This window comes from Panthera uncia (assembly GCF_023721935.1).
Source record: "Panthera uncia isolate 11264 chromosome C1 unlocalized genomic scaffold, Puncia_PCG_1.0 HiC_scaffold_3, whole genome shotgun sequence".
Classification (NCBI taxonomy): Eukaryota; Metazoa; Chordata; class Mammalia; order Carnivora; family Felidae; genus Panthera; species Panthera uncia.
Genome location: NW_026057584.1, coordinates 35,959,068 through 35,981,626, shown reverse-complemented (window position 1 = coordinate 35,981,626; position 22,559 = coordinate 35,959,068). Strand labels below are relative to the sequence as shown.

At 37.7% G+C, this 22,559-nt stretch overlaps 1 protein-coding gene across 1 annotated transcript in view; it reads right to left on the bottom strand.

Annotated features, from left to right (window-relative positions):
* SATB2 (SATB homeobox 2) overlaps nucleotides 1-22,559 on the bottom strand; it is a 187,958-nt gene that overhangs the window by 85,849 nt on the left and 79,550 nt on the right. Inside the window, exon 6 of the mRNA XM_049615202.1 lies at nucleotides 13,113-13,215. Coding sequence (XP_049471159.1) covers nucleotides 13,113-13,215 — 103 coding nt within the window. The remainder of the gene's footprint in view (nucleotides 1-13,112; nucleotides 13,216-22,559) is intronic.

Genomic DNA, 22,559 nt, shown 5'->3' with positions numbered 1-22,559 from the left:
AAGACATCTCTCTTTGCCAAACTCCCTATTGCAACAAGAATAATAGCAGTTTATGTAGTGACACTCACGGTAGATGTAGTATTGCTCTTGCAGGTTTATCTACCAATACTGCTTAAAAGACTGATACAATTTCCAGAACTATGAACCTCGTATTTTAATGCAAACCTTAACACAGTTGCTTTTGTGAAATAACTCTTGGGGTCTGTCCATACTTAGAAAGCATACAATGAATTGGGTAAACGGTTTTGCACTGAGAAATTTCTGGCCTATGGATTTTTTTCCTTAAACTATTAAGATGTTTATGCAAATGTAAACGGATTAGCATGAATGAGTGCTAATAGATTTCCTAATAAGATAACACTCCAGTATTCCCTAGAACCTCTCTTAAAAGCCCTGGGTAGAAGAATATAAGCCAAAGAAAGCGGGGTGGAGGGAATGGCAAAATTTCTGTGACTCCTTCAACTCAGAAAGTACTCTGGAGTTGATTCTATAAAGGTATGACACAGGTTTGCCCCTGACACTCTTGGTAGAAAAGTTGCCAATCAAGTTGATAATTTCGAATTGGTACCCAAACCTTGGAGTGTAGACAAAAGATATTCCTGAATATATCACTGCTTTGGATTTCCAAACCTCCACCCCAAGTTCCTTGCTCCCCAACCCCTTAGCCCCCAAAACTTGGAGCCCAATTTTGAGACAATGATCCCAACTAATATCAGAGAGGTCAGGTGATCTGTTCAAGGTTGAATAGCTGTCCAAATGTAGATAAGTATTTAGAAATATTCAAAATGATTACAGCTGCTGGCTCTGAGCCTCATAAACATAACAAACAAACCACATGACCAATAAAACCTAGTTTTTTCTCTTTCTCTGCATAACTCAAAGTCAACTTCTCAGGGCCTAAATATGTCACAAATACTTTTTAATAAATTCCCTTTATAGGAAAATGTTTATGATGAGTGCAGAAATTCTCATATCTATCTTGCTCATGTACCTCTTTTACAACATACTGGCATTTCAGGCAACATGAAGCCCTACCTTTTATACAGTAGCTGAGGCACTGACCTAAGCCCTGGACATATCATTGTCATTGAACTCTCACAATAGTATAACACAGATATTATTATGACCACTTTATTGAAGAAGCTGAAGCTCAGAAAAAATCATATCACATACGTATTAAAGAAAGAATCACATTCAAACCTATGTCTTTGGGACCTTAAAGCCTTTGTTCCACGGCTTCTGCTAAAATGCCCAACTGGGGGCATGTGGTTATTATTAATTGTAGGATTTGAGTCAGGACAGATCTACTTTCCTACAGAGAAGTCCTGCTACTCTATTTGTATGTGTACACACCCTTGCACGAGGCATGTACACCCATTGGCAACATGAGGATGGATGGGCTATCTGAATGGTAAGGGTGCAACCTGATGCCTCTAGTATATGCCTTGTATACCCTTCTGATGTGACAGACTGAAAAAGCGGGTCAGTTCTAAAAAATGATGAAATCACTGATTCCTCAACAATTGAAGTAGCTAATCACTAAAACAGGATTATTCACACTTGTTTATTGTTTTAATTCATAAGTACCTATTAATCAACTGTTATGTGCCAGAAATGATGCCAGCGCCTACAGATACAGTACTGAGTAATATTGGTGTTACATAGTCAACCTATAGATTTGCTTCAGAAAATTTAACTGTTTGGTACACAGATGGGCCTGTAACACCTGCCTATAATTTAAAATGCATTTCTATGTGATGATAAAACATAATTCCATTCAATCCCAATTTTATTATTAGCAATTTATTCTAGTCATATATATATGTATACACACACACACACACACACAATACATACTTGTATCATAATACAAATTCACACTCATTATACTTATTTTCACGAATCTGCAATTCTTTTATTTTTCTTGAAGCCAAAAAAGTTTTGTCCCAAAATGAGTGTCATCAGTATGGACTCCCACTTGACTGATGAAAGACATGAATCACACAATTGAGAGCTTTGGCAAGTACTCTTTATAAACTCTGTAAATATGAAGTATTTCTTCGAAACATGTAAACAACAAGAAGTAAAAGGGGGTATACATAGTCACATAATACAGGTAAGAACCTGAAAACCCTGAGCAATCACAATAAATTCCTATATGATTGAACTATATGAAATTGGCAATATCTAATTTTAATCTATAAAAATAGCAATTTCATGTGGTTCAACCTGCTATTTACTTTGACTCTTCTCTCTGAGGTGGGTTACATATTATCACTAATTAACCATACTATCCACCCAAGTCTTTCACTGACTTAAACTGTTTTTAAAAGGTGTCATGACACTAATTTCCCTGACAAACCATAACAGCACCCCTATGCCAATACTGAATATATGCCCAATCACTGAAAATATTTCTGATTTATTCTGTTCTAGGCAGTAACTGAGGTACAAAGTCCATTTGTTATATAAAATCCATTTTCTGTTAACACATACAGACATGATTTCCAGAGCTAAAGCTAATATTCCATATATATCAAATGTAAATCCCACACCATTAAAACAAACAAACAAACAAATCTATTACCAGAAGAGTTTACTGAATATAATTAAAGAAAAATAGTAGGAGCTTGAAAAGACTGAAGGGTAAAAGGGGGAAAAATAAGCTAAGTTTTTTAGGACTATGAAAGTTAAAGATTTGTTTTTCTCTAAATTTGTTAAAGAGAATCTGTCTCTGGGTTGAGAACTTGCTTGCAAAGTCTCTGCCTAGAGCAAGATATTCAGAGCCAACTTGTTAACTCCTAATAAAACAAGGCTTGGAAGGAAAATGCTTCCAGCCCCATAAGCGAAGTATACCAGCCGGCATTGTGATAATACCATATGACTGGTTTTCTTAGGTGTATTTTCCCCTTATTATCAACTTCCTTTTTCCATCATATTAAGATCCACAAAAACATATATATCTACCATAAAGCACTTGAAGCCGGACACCTTGGTGTTTTGGCAAAAAAAAGCTCATAGGACCTATTATGTTCCATGGAAAAAGTGAGTATTATCCCACCTCTACCCCTACTGTAATCTTAGCTGCCCCCTCCCCATCTGAACACTAGTGTCCCTTTTGGTTTCAAACAATGCTTTATCATAGTTTGATAACATTGGTCATTTTGAGTATTCCTGTAACTCTCTGTACAGGTTAAAGTAAGTTTTATCTATTTATTTTTGTTCTTTATTTTAATCTGAAACTATAATTTCAGAGGTGAATATACCATGATAGAAAAAAATTGCATTTCAATAACTTTATTGTTTAGGAGCATTCTCCCTTTGCCAATTGGCATTCTATGTGTATTAATTCTTAAATTCAGACTATTAAAGAAAAGTTAATCAAAGAAACAATAAACCCATAATTCATTCTTTTCCATTGGCCATTGTGTTTGCTTTTACAGGACTTAAATGTCTTAGGCCATTATTTTAAGGAAAATATTCAATAAACTAGCTGGAAAAACCTTAAAGGGATGCTTTCTGTAGGTCTCTAATTTTTACTTAACAAAGGTGTTACTGTCTCTTTCAGTGGAATTGACTATTGCTAAATCTTTACTTCAATAACTAATTAATACAGAAAAAAAAGAATGATTTTAACCCATTACTAATTTGCTAAGGGCACTTGTAATACGAATTAAAGGCAAAGATTGTATTTTTTCTCAATTAAGACATCAGATAGCAAATAAAATTAGTCACAATATCATATGTGTAAAAACAAAACTGTTTTAAATGCATACGTTCAAATAAGTTCATATATTAAATTCAATTCTATTATTATTTAACAAAATAAGTATCTACAATGTTCAAAGTCCTATGTTCACAGGGCTTTTGAGGAGGGCACAAAATGGATGTGTTCCTGAGATGTTTTTTCAAAAAACTTTTGGTCTAATAGGGGCATTATTCAAAAGTAAGTCAAAATTACTATAAAACATGAAACTTAGAAAGATGACAGCTTGGAAAGTCCAATGTTAGAACTCACAGCCTGACTTATATTCTATGAGTCCAGATTTGTCTGTCCCTTGGGAGTTCAGGATTCCTATGTTAGATAATCTCAAATTCTTGAAAAAGGTGAAATGAATGCCTATCATCAATCAGGTGAATAGCTTGTAAAACAATGTCTAGCATAGGCAATTATCACGTTAGACCTAACATCTTACATAGTACTTGTACTTAGCTTTGAGCACCTCGTGAACTTGATAAGTGCTTTTCAGCTTTTAACTTTGTATATCCTCCAAGGAAAAACAAATAGTTTTTATTTAATTGATCTAGAAACCAAGAGAATTCTGATTCTAACCCATTGATTTCCCCCAAATAAGATGATGTCACCACAGTCATACGAGATTTTTAATCAGCTAGACACTTCCCGGTCTACATACAAAAACTCATTTCACAACTGTAGATTCTTCATTCAGCACCACCAGATCTATCTTTGTTTTTGAGTTTCTCATTTTGTTTCTGGGCAGGACAAATGGAAATCGGAAGCTTTGAGAAATCTAAAGCATACCGTAAGGAAAAGGTAAGAATTAACTGAAGAGACCTGAACCACTGTAAACCCTTAACTATGTCACCTTGTTCGGGTCCCAACGCTCCCATTGTTGCCCAAATATGGTTGGTCCAGAACCTATTTCAGGCATTCTCCTCACCAATCCCCATCCCAGCCATTCTCTCTTTTACTGATGGTTAATCACAACAGCTACCTATGGTATGATTTGCTTCATTCTTTACCTGTCACTCCATCTCCAAAACCTGTCTTCTTGTTCATCTCCTTTCCTTTCCTGCAGATTCTAAAGAAGATATGGCTATTTCTCTTTCTTTCAAAGGCAAAGCATCATCTGTGCCTCAGATCCCATCCCTTCCTAGTTTGAGAACTCTTGCTTAGCACTCTTCTTCCTCTCCAGAGTCTTTGGCCTCCATTGGCTCCATCCTCTTTCTCCTGAATACTGGAGAGGAGGTGGGGAGTGTAGTTTACACTTATTCCTAATGCTGTAGTTAGCTGCTTTTATATCCTTTCCTAAGTCAATATCTGCTCTCATTTCCATGCCATATTCCCTTCTGAGATGCATATATGTTCCCTTTGTTATCACACTACAAAGAAATGGCTTCCTCCAATGTCATTACGGTCCCCTTTCTGCCAAAGCTAAGAACCTCCAAATATCTCTTCTCCTCTTCCTGGTACCCTTGATAACATTTCTCCACTAGTAACCCATCTTGCCTTGGCTTCCATGAAACCTCACTTTCTTCCCATCTTCTTAACCCAAGGCCATTTTCCTTTCAAAGCTTCCAATCCCCTCGTGTTCTCATTCTCTTTTTTTAGAGAATGTTTTTGGTTTTTTTTGTTTGTTTGTTTGTTTGTTTGTTTGTTTGTTTTTTGGTGGTATTTTAACTATCATGTCGAAAACATTGGCTCCAAAATTTATCCTCTGGTCCTGTCCTTTGGTCAGCTGGTTCCACATCTTGAATGGCCCAATGGATATTTCTACCTAGTTCATCAACTCTCACTGAAGTACCCGCAACCTCAATTTATATTGGCCTATTTCTGTCAAAACCATCAAAAGTCACTTACGCTCAAAACCTTGGATTCTACTTTGATTTCTTTTTCTCTTTCCCACACACATATTGCATTGGTCACTTCTCTCTTTTTCACTGCTGCCACCAAAAGCCAAGGCCACACTTCCCTATCTTCACTTCCATATATGAATGCAATAGACTTTATTTTGCCAACTTCTTCCCAGTTGCACATACTGCCCTTAACCTTCCCACCTACCTCCTCTCCTGCTATATACACTCACCCCCACACATAGTTTTAGATTAATTCTAAAAGAATTTATTTTTTTTTAAGTTTATTTATTTATTTTGAGAGAGAGAGAGAAAGTATGAGCTGGGGAGGGGCAGAGAGAGGGAGGGAGAGAGAATCCCAAGCAGGATCCATGCTCAGCATGGAGCCCAATGCAGGGCTCAATTCCACAACCCTGAGATCATGACCTGAGCTGATATCAAGAGTCAGACACTTAACCAACTGAGCCATCCAGGCTCCCCTAAAGAAATTTCTTTTTTAAACCACCATTTCCATCATATCACTCCCGATGATGGAGTGTTTTCACCAATTCTCAATATACCTCAACTGAACTTTCAGAGTTCCCCAAGGTAAGGTCGCAACCTTATTTTTCATCATTATAACACAAATGTTCCCTATAACCAGATCCTAAAAAAAGCTTTGCTTGTTTCCTACTGTTTGATGCTATCATTAACCCCACACCTAGCCATGCCCTACCGTTTCTTTTTCACCAAATGTTAGCCATTCTGGACATCTCTTACATGACAGTATCATGATAAATGTACTGTCATTCTAGAGACACTGGACAACCACCCATAATTTTCTAAATATCCCTGCTCTTTTGCACCTCTGCATCTATGCCCAAAAACTTGCAGTTGCCTAAAATATTCTTCCTTCTCTTTTTCTCCTTGCAAAATCCCACTGTCCTTAAGGTATAACTCATGGACTGCTTTTCAAATTACCCTCACCCACAACCTAACACTTATCAGGTAAAACTTATGGACCATTCTCTGCACTACCACTATATTCACTAGATAGAGGGCTACCTCCCCTGCTAGGTTGACAGCAATACAACCAGAGGTAGGAAACATATCTCATGTGTTTCTAGACATCTCTTGTTGTTTCTGGAACTGAAAATGGCCTGTCACAGAAGCACTCACTTAACATTTGTTTAATTAAAATTAGTCATTTAACTGTGACTGTAATTTTCTTACAGGGAGGGACTATGTAATGTTCCCCACTTAGAATCCTGCCAGGTACATAAAATGGATGCTCAGACTAATTTTATAGATGTAGGCCTTTGGAAACCAAGAACTGTATCTTCTACTTCTTCAAGCAATAATTATATATGATAGATGGATGGATGGATAGATGAGGAAGGAAAGGAGGGAGCTAGAAAAAATATCATTTCACCTTTCCATCCTTTTTTAAGCATATGTTTAAAATGGCATTATAAATAATATAAGCAGAGGAATGCCTGGGTAGCTCAGTCGGTTAAGCATCCAACTTCAGCTCAGACCATGATCTCATGGTTCGTGAGTTGGAGCCCAGCCCCGAGTCAGGCTCTGTGCTGACAGCTCAGAGCCTGGAGCCTGCTTCAGATCCTGTGTCTCCCTCTCTCTCTGCCCCTCTCCCACTCGCACGCGTGCGCGAGCTCTCTCTCTCTCTCTCTCTCAAAAGTAAATAAACATTAAAAGAAATTTAAATAAATAATATAAGCAGATAGGAAATTTGTTTCTCTTAATCTACAAACCACATTGTTGACAAATGACTGTTTTACATTTTAACATTTATGAACATTTAAGAACAAAGCTAAAGCCAAAGAAGCAGCTACCAATACAGCTAGAATGAGCTTCTTAAGATCCAAGTAAGGAATTGGCCCACACCTGAGCTTGGGTAGGGTCCATGGCATTTCCCACCCGCCATTTTTTCACTTGTTGACACGACCAATAAACTTTTTTTTTTTTAATGTTCATTTATTTTTGGGAGAGAGAGAGAGCAAGTGGAGGAGGGGCAGAGAGAGGGAGACACAGAATCTGAAACAAGGCTCCAGGCTCTGTGCTGACAACTTGACGTGGGGCTCGAACTCACGAACTGTGAGACCATGACCTGAGCCGAAGTCAGACGCTTAACCTGACTGAGCCACGCAGGAGCCCCACAGCCAATAAACTTCTAATGGGGGAGCCAAACAGGCTAAAAGTGATTGATGAATGCACATCAATGATTATCAGAGTAAAAAAGCACAAGGTTCTTCCAAATGTTGGGAAACCAGTAAGTGGTTGGTTGTGGAAGTGATGTTTCTATTTCCATGAATATTCGTATAAAATTTATATAAGTTCCAGGATTTATATAAAAGTCAAGGATTTGATGTTGGCATTACTTTAAGCAAGATGCAGTACAGGCAGAGGAACAAACTTCCTTGCCGAACACCTTCATTTAGATCCAAAGCTGAAAGAAAATTTCTTTCATGACTCAGAAAAATTAGGTAGACAAAAGTAAGCTGCTTTTACCTCATCAGAGCTAAACAACAGCAGAGGCAGAAGTACCGGCAGTTGATTAAAGGCATTGTCCTGACCACCGATACCACCATGGCTAAGCTAGGGCTGCCTTACGGAACCAGGTCAGGGGACATTGATTTCTCTATTCAACTCTGAGGCACCACTTTGTAAATGACACAATCATTTCTGGGTACAAGAGGTGCTTTAAATGTGGTAACATTATATCATTTCAGCTATAATGATCATAATTACTTATTTCTTTTAATCACAACCCACTTAACCACTTTAGTACAGAGGACTAGTTCAAGGAGTTTAATTTTCATTCAACATCTAATCTTTGTGTTTACTGAAACCCTTCACGGGCTTTGTTTACTGTCTGCTTGCTGGCCTGGACGTTTGATCTTGCAAGACTAGATCAGACAGGGTCAGATAAAATACTGATTACTAGAATAAACCAGGCTTGGAAAAGTAACACTGGTTTTTAAAATCCTCATTTCTCCCAGCGTTTTAATATTTTGCAAAATAAGTTCAAATAAATAAAATTAAGACAACTAACAATCAGGGGGTTCTTGAGCAATGATTAAGAAAAGAAAAGTGATGAGGATAATTTTGCTTTCTGGCCAAAATATGGGGTTTGGTTAGATCCATTCATTCTAGTGGTATTATTTTATGACACAAATAATTTTACAATATCCACTAGTATTTGTGTGAACTTTCAACGACCCTTAATTCTTATGACACATTAAATAGTTGAGATTGACCTCAGCAAAGATGACACTTCATTTTGCTTTTGGTGTCAGACGAAAAACATTTTAGACATAACATTATTTTCTGCTAATTCATTAATTTTTAACTAGAACACATTTAAAATACATGAGTCCTTCTTTGTTAAGGCACTTTCTTATTCTTATAAGATCCCCTGAAGAGTGGATTGCTATAGGAGTGTGATTTCTGATGATACTGCATGTATAACTGCCACTTAGTTTCACAGAAATGATGAGGCAAGTTTACATCTAAATAGTTAACATAAAAGAATTAGGCTAAAAAAATAAGTGTTTCATTAAAATGTGTAAACTTGTGAAAGAAAAATCGAAGGGTTAAATTCCACATAATCCAAAGAATTCTTGAAAATAACTTTGTAAGCATGACATTTCCAGGTGCCTGTGGATTATCCTTGTGTCCAACATTAAAACTCCTACACACTAAACAACTGCTAATATTGGTCTTTTCTTTCCCCCTGCTTTTATACAATAGGTACATTTTCTTTTCTTATACTTGCTTGTGAGCTCTTCACTGTAAAATCTAGGCCAGAAGCAATTACAGTATGAGATGAACAGCAATAAAAAATGCCATCTAAACCAACCTACTACCCTATCTACCCACTTAATTTTATTCAATTATCAAAATTCCCTGGGAAGCAGGTTCATAGTTCTAGACCTTAAAACCAGAGTATACAAACTCTCTCTCCCCATCCATCCTGAATTAACACTAATGTTAACTCAAATATGTCTGTGTCAACCATGATTGTCTTTGAAATTAAAGAAAAAAAGTAAACAGAATGTACTTTGTTGTGATCACTGGGGAAAATAAAGTTAACATGCTAAGCCAAACTAACTTAGGACTTTTTAAAGAAGAAGTGTAAATAGTTTAGCTATAATAACAACAAATTCAAAAAATGGACATTAAAATGTTTACTTCAAAATTCAGACAATTCCATTTGTATATAGTTTTTACATCTGTTTTTAATGATATCAAATTATTGATTGTTCATTTTTCTCATATTTATTTAAGCATTAACTATAGAATTTGCAATCTGATCCTTTTTTTTTAATCCTTCCAGTGGACTTTTATTTTTGCCAGGTTTTAGTCATATTTACTTTGATCTTCCAGAGTATATAATTATTTTACTGTTTATTTATTTCTATGAGGAGGGAAAAAAAATTTGACTTAGGAGATCTATATGTGGCAATTTGTAACAGAATCACATAGCTTATGTCAGGAAATCATGGTTTTGATTAAGAAGCAACCATTTAGTTCCCACTGTTTTATTAAAACAGACATTAGCAGATAATAGGAAACATATTTAACAATGTAGCTGCATTTAGTTTGGGACATTAGTAAGTTAGCATGAGATTCTCTTCTACACATTATATCAGCCGGGATACATGTAAATTGGTAAGGTGGGGGTGGAAATGGGATGGGTAGGGGGGCAAGGAAGGCCATGGAACTCTTGACTTCCTGGGTTCTCAGGCAGAACCCTAAGGTAGAGTTCTGATGTTGCTACCACTAATTTCCAGATTTGAAACTCATTACTTCTTTTTCTCATTTTGAAAATGGATGGACACAAACAGAAATTTTACAAACAAAATCACTCCTTTCCCATGAGAAGTGGATTCTACTAGATAGGAACTCCCACAGCAACATCTATTCATAGCACAAAGCTTCTGTCAGATGAAATGTGCCTGTATAGGTCCAACACTTCCTTTTCACTGAGGGTCAAAAGTTAATAAAATGTACTTCTCTGGGTGTTTATTTTCTGTACACCATTATACCTGCCATGAATTCTTTGTTTTTCCTCCCACTCCCTTGGTTGATGAATCAACACCACTTGAACTGTTTTACGGCAGCTTGTGTTTACTTCACACATACCTTAACCTTCCCTTTTCTCCTCCTACTGACACACACACATGCACACACACACTTTTCAACAGCAATGACTGGCTCCATCTCCGAATAGCATGTGTGCACAGTGTCTGGCAACCTCTTCAGGTGTGGATCCTTGACCTCCTGATTGAAATCAAGGTCTCAGGCTGCTTTTACGGCACTTAAGATTTAACTGTGCATTTACTATCTTGAAAAAAAAACAGAGCTTAAAGAATTGAATCTCTAAGAAAGGAAGAAAAAAAAGTAGAAGATATAAGTGTTAATGTGTATGTGTGTGAACAGAAACACATGCGTGCACGCGAGCACACACAGACACACACACACACACACACACACACACACACACACACATGGATTCTGTAGTGGCAATTCTGAAAACACTAGAGTGAAGAGTTTCCAGTCTTTCTGAATCTGGAATTATACTCAAGCCTATTAAAAGAGGACGCTCTCTTCCTTTTCTCTTCTAACAGCAAGTAAATGGGATCTAACAAATGACCTTGAAGCTGCATGATTCTTTTGATGTTTAGCCAAAGAGGATATGTTCAAACACTTCAACAATCTTATTTTAAAAGAAAAACTTAGAGACAACGCTTAGAGAAAAGAAACCCTTCTGAACTACACAACCATGTCTTACAATGAGAAGGAGTTATTCATCTTATCCTGCATAAGAGTTAATATTAATAATATTCTAAAGCAAGTGCCCAAACTGGAATCTAAATGCTGCTAAGAATTTTAGAATTTGCGGGAGAGAAACGGATCTTAATTCAATTTTCAGTGTACTTAATTCCTCCTGGGTAGTTCAACATCTTGACTTTCCTGATAAAATGGGTATTTAGCATAAAATGCGCTCAGTCTTTTGTAATCATAAATGTTCTGTCAATGCTTGTAAAGTTCATTTCGTCAAAAGGTAACCTTGTAAACAAACTCCCAAATACTCAAACACTCAAACTTCGATACTGTCTCCTGAGAGGAAACCTGCAGGTAGTAAAACAAATAAACTCATCTTTTACTTTTACCTACCCACCATAAATTGTCATTTGAACCTCATATGGGGGCAGAGAACTGTCAGCAAGGCTATGAATACCTATAATAAAATATGATGGATGATGTCATAATCATGCAAAATATAGACTGGAAGGACCCTTGAACATCAAGCAATTATGTTACCCAAAAATTCCCCAAATCCCCTCAGGGGCTCATAGCATTTCAACTTGAATAGCATTTGAATTGGGTGAGAACACCAGAATGTTTCCAACATTGACATATTTGCAAAGGCAAAATATCACTGATACATTTCAAGGGCTGGATGGTCTAAAGAACATGCCATTTATTATATAAGAGGCTATATTTTCAGGACCAGACACAATTCCACATTTAATATATGACTGCTAGTACTACTACTAGTAATTATCAGTATAGCATTATAGTATTATAGCTATTATTTAAGAGGCTTCCTTATGCCAGTATTAACTTATTTAGTCCTCACAGCTAGTGAGCGATTTAAAGACTTTTATTGTTTCCAATTTTCAGATGAGGAGATTGAACCTTGGTGAAGTTAAATACGTAATTTGTGTAAACACACAAAAACATGCTAGCAAATGGAGGCTAGAGATTTGAACACAAGTCTGCTTTACTGCAGAGTCCCTTTGATTTAACCACGCTCTGGAATTGTCACCAAATAAGCATGTCAAAACTCCATTTCTAAGCAAAGATTTCCTGCTACCACAGCATCATTTCAATTTTTTAATTGGTACTGCAACTGTAAGTGCTGATTTAACCTACAATGACTGCTTTTAAATTTCCATTAATATATTAATGGAAATGATTTATTGATTGAGTTTTTTAAATAGACATGCCTATCTGAAATAAACCACTTCAAAATATTTCTAAAAATCTTGGTCTTCACAGATGTGTCTTGTAAAAACTATAAACTTCATATATTATGCTAAGAATTTTACTTTAGTTCTAATACCGTCTTTTGTTTTGTTTTGTTTTGTTTTGGAGACAGAGAGACAGAGTGCAAGCAGGGGAGGGGCAGAGAGAGAGGGAGACATAGAATCTGAAGCAGGCTCCAGGCTCTGAGCGGTCAGCATAGAGCCGGATGTGAAGCTCAAACCCACAAACCGTGAGATCACGACCCAACCAACTGAGCCACCCAGGTGTCCCATAATATCATCTTAGTTTTAAGGAAGCTAATTAGGATCTCCGGATGGGAATATTAAGAATCTTACCTTTATAAAGATCATATATAATTTTATAAACATTTATAGCTAAAATTAGCATAAACGCCAAAGAACCAACAACTCATTGACCTAAGAAATTAAAAACAAGCTCTCAAAACAAAAAAGTCAGTTTACCTTTAATCTTCTTGTACTTCTTATACCATCTCCCAAACTCCTGGCACTTGGTTGCTGACACGTTGGCATAATATGTGCTATTTACAATGGATGAAATCATACTCTGAAAAGGAAAAATATATATAATAGTTAATTTTTTTCATAAATGAGTACTCCTTTTGGGGGATAAGAAAGGGCAGATTATAGCCCACACCAAACTCTGTTGTCTTTTAAATCTGAAGTAGTCACCCTCATGCAAACTAAACTATTAAACATCAAATACGACGACCCAAATTTACTCTTTCTTTAACTTGTACGATGACAGTGCCTTCTCCAAAAAAAACCAAACTGGGGGCAATGTCAAAGATGGAGGAGGCAGGACATACAGATAAAACACAAGGGGAAAAAACAGTTGTGTTTTAGGAACCAGAGTGAAAGGTGAGATCAGATGCTCCAGCATCGGTAATTCAGATAATGTCTTTCAGATGTTTCTGTTCTGCTTCCAACGGCAACAAGCTCACACAGCCAAGAATCTGAGAACATCCGTGCTACACACTGCAGAACAACATTTAGGGAAATAAGTTAAATTAATATAATTTATAGAAACGTGTGATTAGCACTTGTGTGAAAATTCACCAAATGAAAAAATTAACAGTGCTTATTTTAGAGCAGGAGAAACTAAACATAACACTTGCACTGTATTTCAACCAAAAATGAATCAAAGCTAAAACTTTCTGAGTGTTTAAGTACATGATTCCTTCTTGCTCTTCATCCCCTGTCCCTCCTCAGGTCTACCCTTTAGCTGATTTGTAATCGGGATGAAAAGGAAAAGGAAGAGCACATAACCTGACCTACTGCTAAAAAATTAAATTATAATTGCACACCTTGAGTGAAATTTCCTACAAGTATGTTTTCAGTCAATATGGCATGTTTGGACCAACATTTATGACAGATGTTAACTCACACCTGAATTGACTGTGATAATACAGACACAGATTTATACATAGATTTTTACTTCAGCAAATTCTGTCTAAAAGCAAATGGACATAAACTCAAGAGATCCAAATGACCTCTGTAAAGTTTTATATCTGGCCTTGAAATCCCATCTTTTTTCAAAAGATATGGGTGGAGCAGCTGAGCAAAATCTCAAAACTTCTAATGATATTTTTACAAAGTAATCGAGATAAAAAAGGTAACGATAAATTGAGGCAATAGTAAGTTATTTACCAAGAGGTTCAAACATCAGCAGACAGTACTGCATAGACTCCCATTTAAAAGTTGTGTCGGTGAGCCCACAGAGTCCTTCTTTTTCAATCACTGTCCAGTACTGGTGGGGGAGGGGAGTCCTAATTCAATTTACAGAAACCTCTTTGGCCTTTTCTACATAGCAGATGGCTAACCTCTCCCAGTTGCTGATCTCTAAATAACAATTCTGTTCTCTAAGTGGAGATAGTTAGGAAAACCATTTTTATCTGAGGATCTGAACACAGCCCTGGAAACACAAAGAGCCAGTATCACCTGAGTGTATCACAGAACTACCAGAGCCTTACCTACCGCCTTGGAGGATCAGTGGAATCCTAATCTTCCTGAGGCAGGGTTCTGCTCTGTGTGTTATTAACAAAGAAGTAAAGATGTCTCTTGGCTAGCTGGGCTAGTTTCCTCTCTGGGCTGGGCTGAGTTTTTCTCTTTGTCTGTGAAACCCTTGAGGACAGTGACTGTGTCTGTTTCATTCCCCGCCTCCCCCCCCCCCCCATGTCTAACACAGTTCTGATGTGGGACATCTGAGTCCCTGAAATAGAACAGATGAAAAGGGACAGAGATGAAAATTTAAAATGCCAAACTGAAATGTCATAATAATGAAAATTTTAACATGAAAGCAGCCTAATAATAGATGCACTAGCCACACTGGTGTATAGGAATAATTGCAAATGTACTTGTCATCTTTGTGTGTTGTTTATATGAATGTTATCTTCTAGAAAGGCATAGGATATATGGCCGTGATAGGAAACTGAACTAAATCTTCTATTGCAAAGTGGTCTGGAAAGCAGACTAAAATGCAAAGTGTCTCAGTTACTACCTGGAGCTGTACCTCAACTTCCTAGCCCATAAGACTAGGCCACAAACCCACATCAGTGTGGCCCCAGAGAATCCACATTTCCCTCAGTCTTTAGCCTATTTTGTCCTTGCTCCAGATGCATTTCATTGACACTGCACAAGGCCAGAGTCAATCTATGTCGCAAGGAAGTTAATATCTGGGCTATCATGGTCTCCATCACCAGATTCTATGCTAGAGTCAGGTTCACACAATTCATTTAAAAAAGGAGAAGTTGGCTACCCAGAGCCTCAATCAGATTTATTCTTTTCCCCAGATTACCATAAATGAGTTTCCATCTCTACAGACCACATGGGGGAAAAATAGATTTAAAATATGAGTTGAGCAAAGGAATCAAGTAGCAAATAAAGAAAGTTTCCTAGATAATGAGAATCTTTAGTCACTCAAAGGTCTCTCTGAGTTTGTGGCACATTTTATTCATATTAATTCCCTGCAGGTCTTTACATTTAGTTGACACTCAAGCTAGTTCCACTGATAAGAATTTTTGTAATTCATCTTCAGTGAGACTTCAAAACAGAAGAGGTACACCTGGGGGATATTTTAGACAAAAGGTCATGTTACTTCTTATTATTCCATTTTCAAACATGGATATTCTCTAACCCTAAATTAGACTACTACATTCTCACAGTCAGTTTGAACCACTGGGCCTCACTAGAATATTCTGGATACATATTAAGGTCATCTTAGTGTCAATTTGTTTGTAAAAGATCAAAATTTACTTCATTATACACAAACTGAAAGGAGCTAACACAGACCCAGCACATACTTTTACTCTACTCGGAATATGTTTTCCAGAGGTCCTAGGGCAGAGAATCTGCATTTACCACATTTCATCCATTCTACAGTCACATTTTTAAAATACTTCAGTGTCACTGAAATTGGGATGCATCTTACAATCAACAGCATCTTAGACCTGATGAGATACAGTTGCTGCAAAAATGGGATGAGTAATGATTAAAATCTCCCCTACTTTCCACTCTGCCAAAAAAATCTAATTTCCATTTACTGCTTTTTAAAAATATGTATATAGGTTTGTATTTTATATTGCTCTTTTATGTTTTCCAATAATTCTAGAGCAACCACACAATTGGACTTTTAGGATCCCCACTTTTTTTTTTTTTTTTTTTAACATACGAACAAAGATTTGAGTGGGCTTTTTCAACCAGGAATGTAACCACCTCCTGAGCACACAGGTTTTATAAAGCGATGCTGATACAAATGACCAGAAAGAGATGCGTATTATTCTTTTTAATACTTAAAGTGATTATGTTTTACTGAGGCTTACATTAAAATGACCTTGCATTTACTGAGCAAGCTTCGCTTGGCAAGGTGGTGGGCTGTGGGAAGGAGACGGGAGAGCACACATACACTGGGCAATCAGGCAGCCCCTTCAGGTCCTCGGTCACAGCCATAAACACTCCATGAATGGTAATTGTAGACCAAGCCATGCTATGAAAAATATTATGTGTTAAAATAAATAGAAGGTTTAAAATGCCTTCCCAACTACAGAAACTTTTGGAAAATTTCAGGCTCCTTTGTAATTAATCATGAAATCTTAAATATGAAGATTTTAAGTGAAGAATAAAATGTAAGTTTCCTCATTTGCAGTCACTCCTACACATAGTTTGCCAGTTATATTTGAAAGTTATTTAAAAAAAAATAAAATAAGGTATTTGAGGAATTAAAATATACCAGAATCAGTCACTTTAAAGTTTACTAGCCAATTTGAATTTCCAACACACCAAACTGCAAGAGAATGTTATACTGTTTTAAACAGATATTGTTTAAACAATAAAATATATTGCTTTAATACTTATTATAGTTAGATTGCCTTGTCTAAAAAGAAATTTTCTTTTAGCCTCCTGAGACAAACTTTAAACTCACTTCTTTGTTTTTGACTAGCTCGGAGAATAGACGTCACCTCTGATATAGTTCCATTTTCTAAACTGAGGGCCAAGAAGCTCAGAATGAAGAAGCATCTTGCTCAAAGTAAAACGGCAATGGAAAACACCATAAAAAGACACTACCACCAGGCCACATTATTCTAGGAGTCTCCGAAAAGAGAAGTTAATTAACGAAAGAAAGGAAATATTCACCACCACCTCCATCAGCTAGTACAAACTCAGTAGCAGATACTACAAACAGACTAAGAAACAAGGTGACAAAAACAAAACATAAAGCTGTGACCACAGATTCCTTAGAGGGGCTAATTACGGAGTTTAGAATCAGATAAAACTAAAGAACCTAAAACCGATTTAGGGGCACTTGGGTGGCTCAGTTAGTTAAAGGTCTGACTCCAGCTCGAGTCATGATCTCATGGTTCATGAGTTTGAGCCCCGTATCAGGCTCTGTGCTGACAGCTCAGAGACTGGAGCCTGTTTCAGATTCTGTCTCTTGCTCTCTCTCTCTCCCTCTCTCTCTCAAAAATAAGTAAACATTAAAAAGAATTTTTTTAATAAAAAATAAAATAAATCTTAATAGGAGGGGCACCTGGGTGGCTCAGTTGGTTAAGTATCTGATTCTTGGTCATGATCTCACAGTTTGTGAGTCCGTGCCCCGCATCAGTCTCTGTGCTGATAGCATGGAGGCTGCTTGGGATGCTCTCTTTCTTTCCCTCTCTCTCTGCCCCTCCCATGCACATGCGCGCGCGCTCTCTCTCTAAGATGAAATTAAAAAACTTAGAAAAAAAACTTAATAGGAAAAGCAAAACATTAAACACAGGTTAAAATGATTTGTACAACACACTTGGAAAGACAGAGACCTGACCACCCCCTTTTCCTCCCCAAGAAAAGAAAGGTAAAATAATTGGATATCCTTTACCACATTCTCCTTGGCTTAGTGAGATTTATTTGTTTGAATAGCAGTGTTATACTAAGAGCAGCTAAGCTGCAGACACATAATAGACTTGCTATAAAAAAGAACATCTTAAAACCAAAGTGAATGGTTACACGTCTGTCAGTAGGAGTGCCCTGTCTTAGCAAGAGGAGCACCCGAGTGGGGGGAGCGAGGCTGCATCTCATAGCTTCCCTTTCCTTGTCTACACAGCAGAGAGCATGATGCAGGCAATGAATAATATATGCGTTCTTTGCTCATTTTCAGCTTTTTTATTCTGCTTTGCGGTATGCTAAATTACATATTAAACATGAGATTATAATGATACTTCAATCAAGTACACTAAAGCGAAAAAACTGATTTGGAGGAATTACTTTGTCATGAAAAATTCAGTTAATGTTATCTGGCAGCCTTTTGCTCTCCCTTTCTATCGCCGCTTCTGAGCTATACTATCAGAACTGAAAACTTTGCCATTCTAGTTGAAGGAAACACTTCCCCTGGGCTTTGGAGTAGGACAGAACTACCTCTGAGAGCTCCTCCCCTGAGGCGCGGCTGAGTGGCTTGCTTATCTGCTAGTGGCCCCCTCGAAGGTGAAAGAGGGATGTTGCTACCTGCCTCAGAGGGCTGGAAGGATTCAGAGAGATGATCCGAGTAAAAGGCCTAGCACAAGAGACAGACTCAATGAGTGTCTGCTCTCTCCTCTCCATGCAATCATTTCATACATTGAAGGCAATCACCCAGTGAGGGATTCTTTTCAAGCTGTCACTTGTAAGCCTCCATCAACAAGAGTCATGAGGTTGGGCCTAGAACTAAAACAAACTCACATGAAAACAACTTAAAGGGACAGTTGGCAACTGGTTAACACAAGGCAGGATGCATCCCCACTGCATATGTGAATTGAAGATTAAATGAAAGGGACAGTTGGCAACTAGTTAAGACAATACAGGTTCACACAGGTGATCAGCCACTTGACTGTAGATGAGCACATAGTCAGTTTGTGTTTTCTACCAACCCAACCAGCTGCTTGAGTTCACTGCCCGATTATTTTAGCATATTGCAGATTTGTGTTAGTCCTTTAATGATCCCCAAAAGAGCAAGGCTTGCTCAGGATGACAGAAATAATTATCCTACAGTCTATGTCTTAAAAAGACTATAAACACTGTATCACCATCATAGTAGAAATCTAGTAACATTTTCACAGTTCAATAACTTGTGCCAGTCATTTTGTTCCTCAAATATTTAGCCATAAAACCTCAGTTAAGGGCATGGAACAGAGCTGCTTTATTTATTTTTATTTTTTAAAGGGAAGCATTTAATTATTTATTTTAATGTTTGTTTATTTTTGAGCCAGGGGAGAGAGAGACAGAAAGACACAGCATGAGCATGGGAGGGGCAGAGAGACAGGGAGACACAGAATCCTAAGCAGGCTCTAGGCTCTGAGCTGTCAGTACAGAGCCCAAGGTGGGGCTCAAACTCACGGACCGTGAGATCATGACCTGAGTCAAAGTCGGACAACTGACTGAGCCACCCAGGTGCCCCCAAGAGCTACTTTAAAAAGATATCTATATGTTAAACAAAATAAGCCAGATAAAAAGACAAATATTCTAGGATTCTACTTTTATGAGGCATCTAGATTAATTCATACAGCCAGAAAACAGAATAGAAGTTACCTGGGGATCTGGGTGTGTAGAGGGGAATGGGGAGTTATTACATAATGGTTACAGACTTTGTGTTTGGCATGATGTAAAGTTTTGGAAAAATATAGACGTGAGGGTTGCACAACACTGTGAATGTAATTAATGCCACTGATTTATAAACTTAAACATGGTTAGAATGATAAACTTCATGTTATGTATTTTTACCACAAAAATAAGTTTAAAAAAATATATCTAGAGTCACAGAGAACATGTGGATGTTAAAGGGGTTGCAGGAAAGCACTGGAAGGTATATGCATTTGCAAATTACTTGTTCTTTCATTGCAATTTTAAGTTAACAAGAGTCTCCTCAGTCTTTCCATTTGATCAACATAATAACCTATGAGGTGGACAAGGAAGGTCCTGTTAGCTCTACTTATTTTAATGGATCAACACCCAAAGGACCTGGGATTTTTTCTTTTAACTCTTCCTTGAGTAAAAACAAGTAAGCCACAGAAAGATGTGTTCATGTTTCCAAACTGGAACAGTTAAAGAAGACTATCTAATAAGAGACCTATGCCTAAGGTATGGTAAGTTAGGATGCTTGGGACAGACTATATGGCTGAAGGGAGAGGCTGCAAGTGGTAACTCAGGGGGACATCAGAGGAAAAGGATGAGGGTGTCAGCACCTAAGCACATTTGGAAAGCTGAAAGCAAAAATAAATACACAGATACACAAACACAACCTATCTGGCCAGACAGAGAACAGCTAAATCATGACTTCCCTCCCTTTAAATATATATGCCTCAGCCTGTAATTGTTGCCCTTTTATGGACTTTTCCATTTTTCTTTTCTCCTGCCTTCAAAGGCTGCTCTTTTGAACTGCAGGACACTGGATGTTCAAGAAAATGGATACTGGCCATTGAACCATCATTCCTTTATACAATCACCACATCTGAGAGAGGAAATACCTAATACAGTTTGGCCTGGGGATAATGAAAAATTATTTCAAAAAAAGTCGTTTTTTTTTTTACTCATGAGCTAAGTCTGTTTCACACAGTCCACTAACCTACTTTCTGCTTTGAAGTAGGTAGTATTGGATACTCCACTCTCGTCTTCCTAGGTTGAAAGCTGTATTCCTCTCTCATCTTTCCCACTGCATCCCCAACCCATTGCAAAGTGCCCGACTCCTAACTAGGACCCCAGTAATGTTGATGGAATACATTGTTGAATTATGTTTCACCTTCTCAGAACAAAAATGCGTTCTTTTTCACATTACATAGATTGAACCTTAAAAATGTATGCACCTGCTCTATGACAACTTCAAACAAACTAGGTGAGCTTATTTCCACCCTGAAAGGCAACTGAGCTATGCAATTTAAGTGAATAATCTGGACTGTTTAAGGGTAATAACTGTAGGACTGATGCTGGGGCCCATATTATATGTCCATGCTCACTGAGGACTACTCCAATAAGATGTTCCATAATCACACAGCATACCAGAACCCTAAATCAAATCTCCCCCCAAATTTAAGTAATAGAATTGAGACCTGTTTGACTGAAAATGTACTGGCCATCAACCACCAAATTACTGTATTCAGTGTTGCTAGTTCAAAACATTTTAGAGCTGCCAAGAACACCATAAAAATAATAAAACTTTGCCGTTTATAGCACTTTCTAAAACATTTTTATATTTAATTCATTAAACACATTACATCAGTGGTTCTCAACCAAGAGTGATTTACTCCCCTCATAGGACATTTGGCGATGTCTGGGGACATTCTGGTTGTCACAACTGGTGGGGGAGGGATGGTGGCATGCTACTGGCACCTAGTGGGTGGAGGCCAGGGATGATGCTAGCCATCCTACAACACACAGGACAGCCCCCCACCACAAAGAATTATTCACTCCAAGATAAACAGGGCCAAGTTGAGAACTTGTGCATCAGAATAACAACTACTTGCAAGGCATATGTTGTGCTGAATGCTGAAGAAGTGCTGGTGGACGAGAGATGGCTTCTGCTTGCGGGGGCAGTCCAGCAAGTGATGAGAACCAGCAGGTAGCACTGATAACAGTCTGTGATAAGCGCTGTGACAGGGGTGTATACAAAAGTCCACCAAGAGCAGAAGCAACTGCTTCAACCAGGAGGTCAGGGTACTTCACCAGCAGTGACTTTCCAGCTTGAATTTGAGAGATGACTTCATCAAGTACAAGAGAGCACTGCATACTAGCCAGAAGAAATCATATATGTAAAAGCAAGCAAGGATCAAACTGAAGGACCCTAACAACACCAGCATTGTGTACAGGGCTACCAAAGCCAGACATTAGCATGGTGTATCTCCCTGGAAGGCCAGTCTCACATGAACAGGAGGGGAAGTACAGGTAAAGTGATTTTTATGGCATCAAAAACAAATATCAAAAACACAGGTATATGGAGCAGAATATAAATTTTGCATGATTTTTTTAAAATATCACCAGAAGTTGCTTTGTTAGACTTGTAATGCTAAGGGTTGCTCCCACCCTCAGGAATATTTTGGGGACATTAGAGCAATGGCAAATGTTCTAAAGTAATTCATTCCATGTGTCTGGAGCACAAAGAGGATGCAGGTAAAAAGGGGAAGGTGGTGGCTCCGGTGAGAAGTCAGGCTGGATGGTGTCATGTGAACAATTCTTCTAGGCTATGTTAATGCAGTCTGTACCTCTTTTGGGCAGGGCAGAGGCAGTCACTGGAGGCTTGCAGAGGAGGAAATGGCAAGTTCTCAGTGTTGGAAAAGCAGATGATGGGACAAAGGTTAAAAGGTGGTTAAGTCTAAACGAGGAAATGGCACAAAGGAGGAAGATTTCAGATATGAAGGCAGTAGAATCCACAGGATCAAACATTAGAGTGAT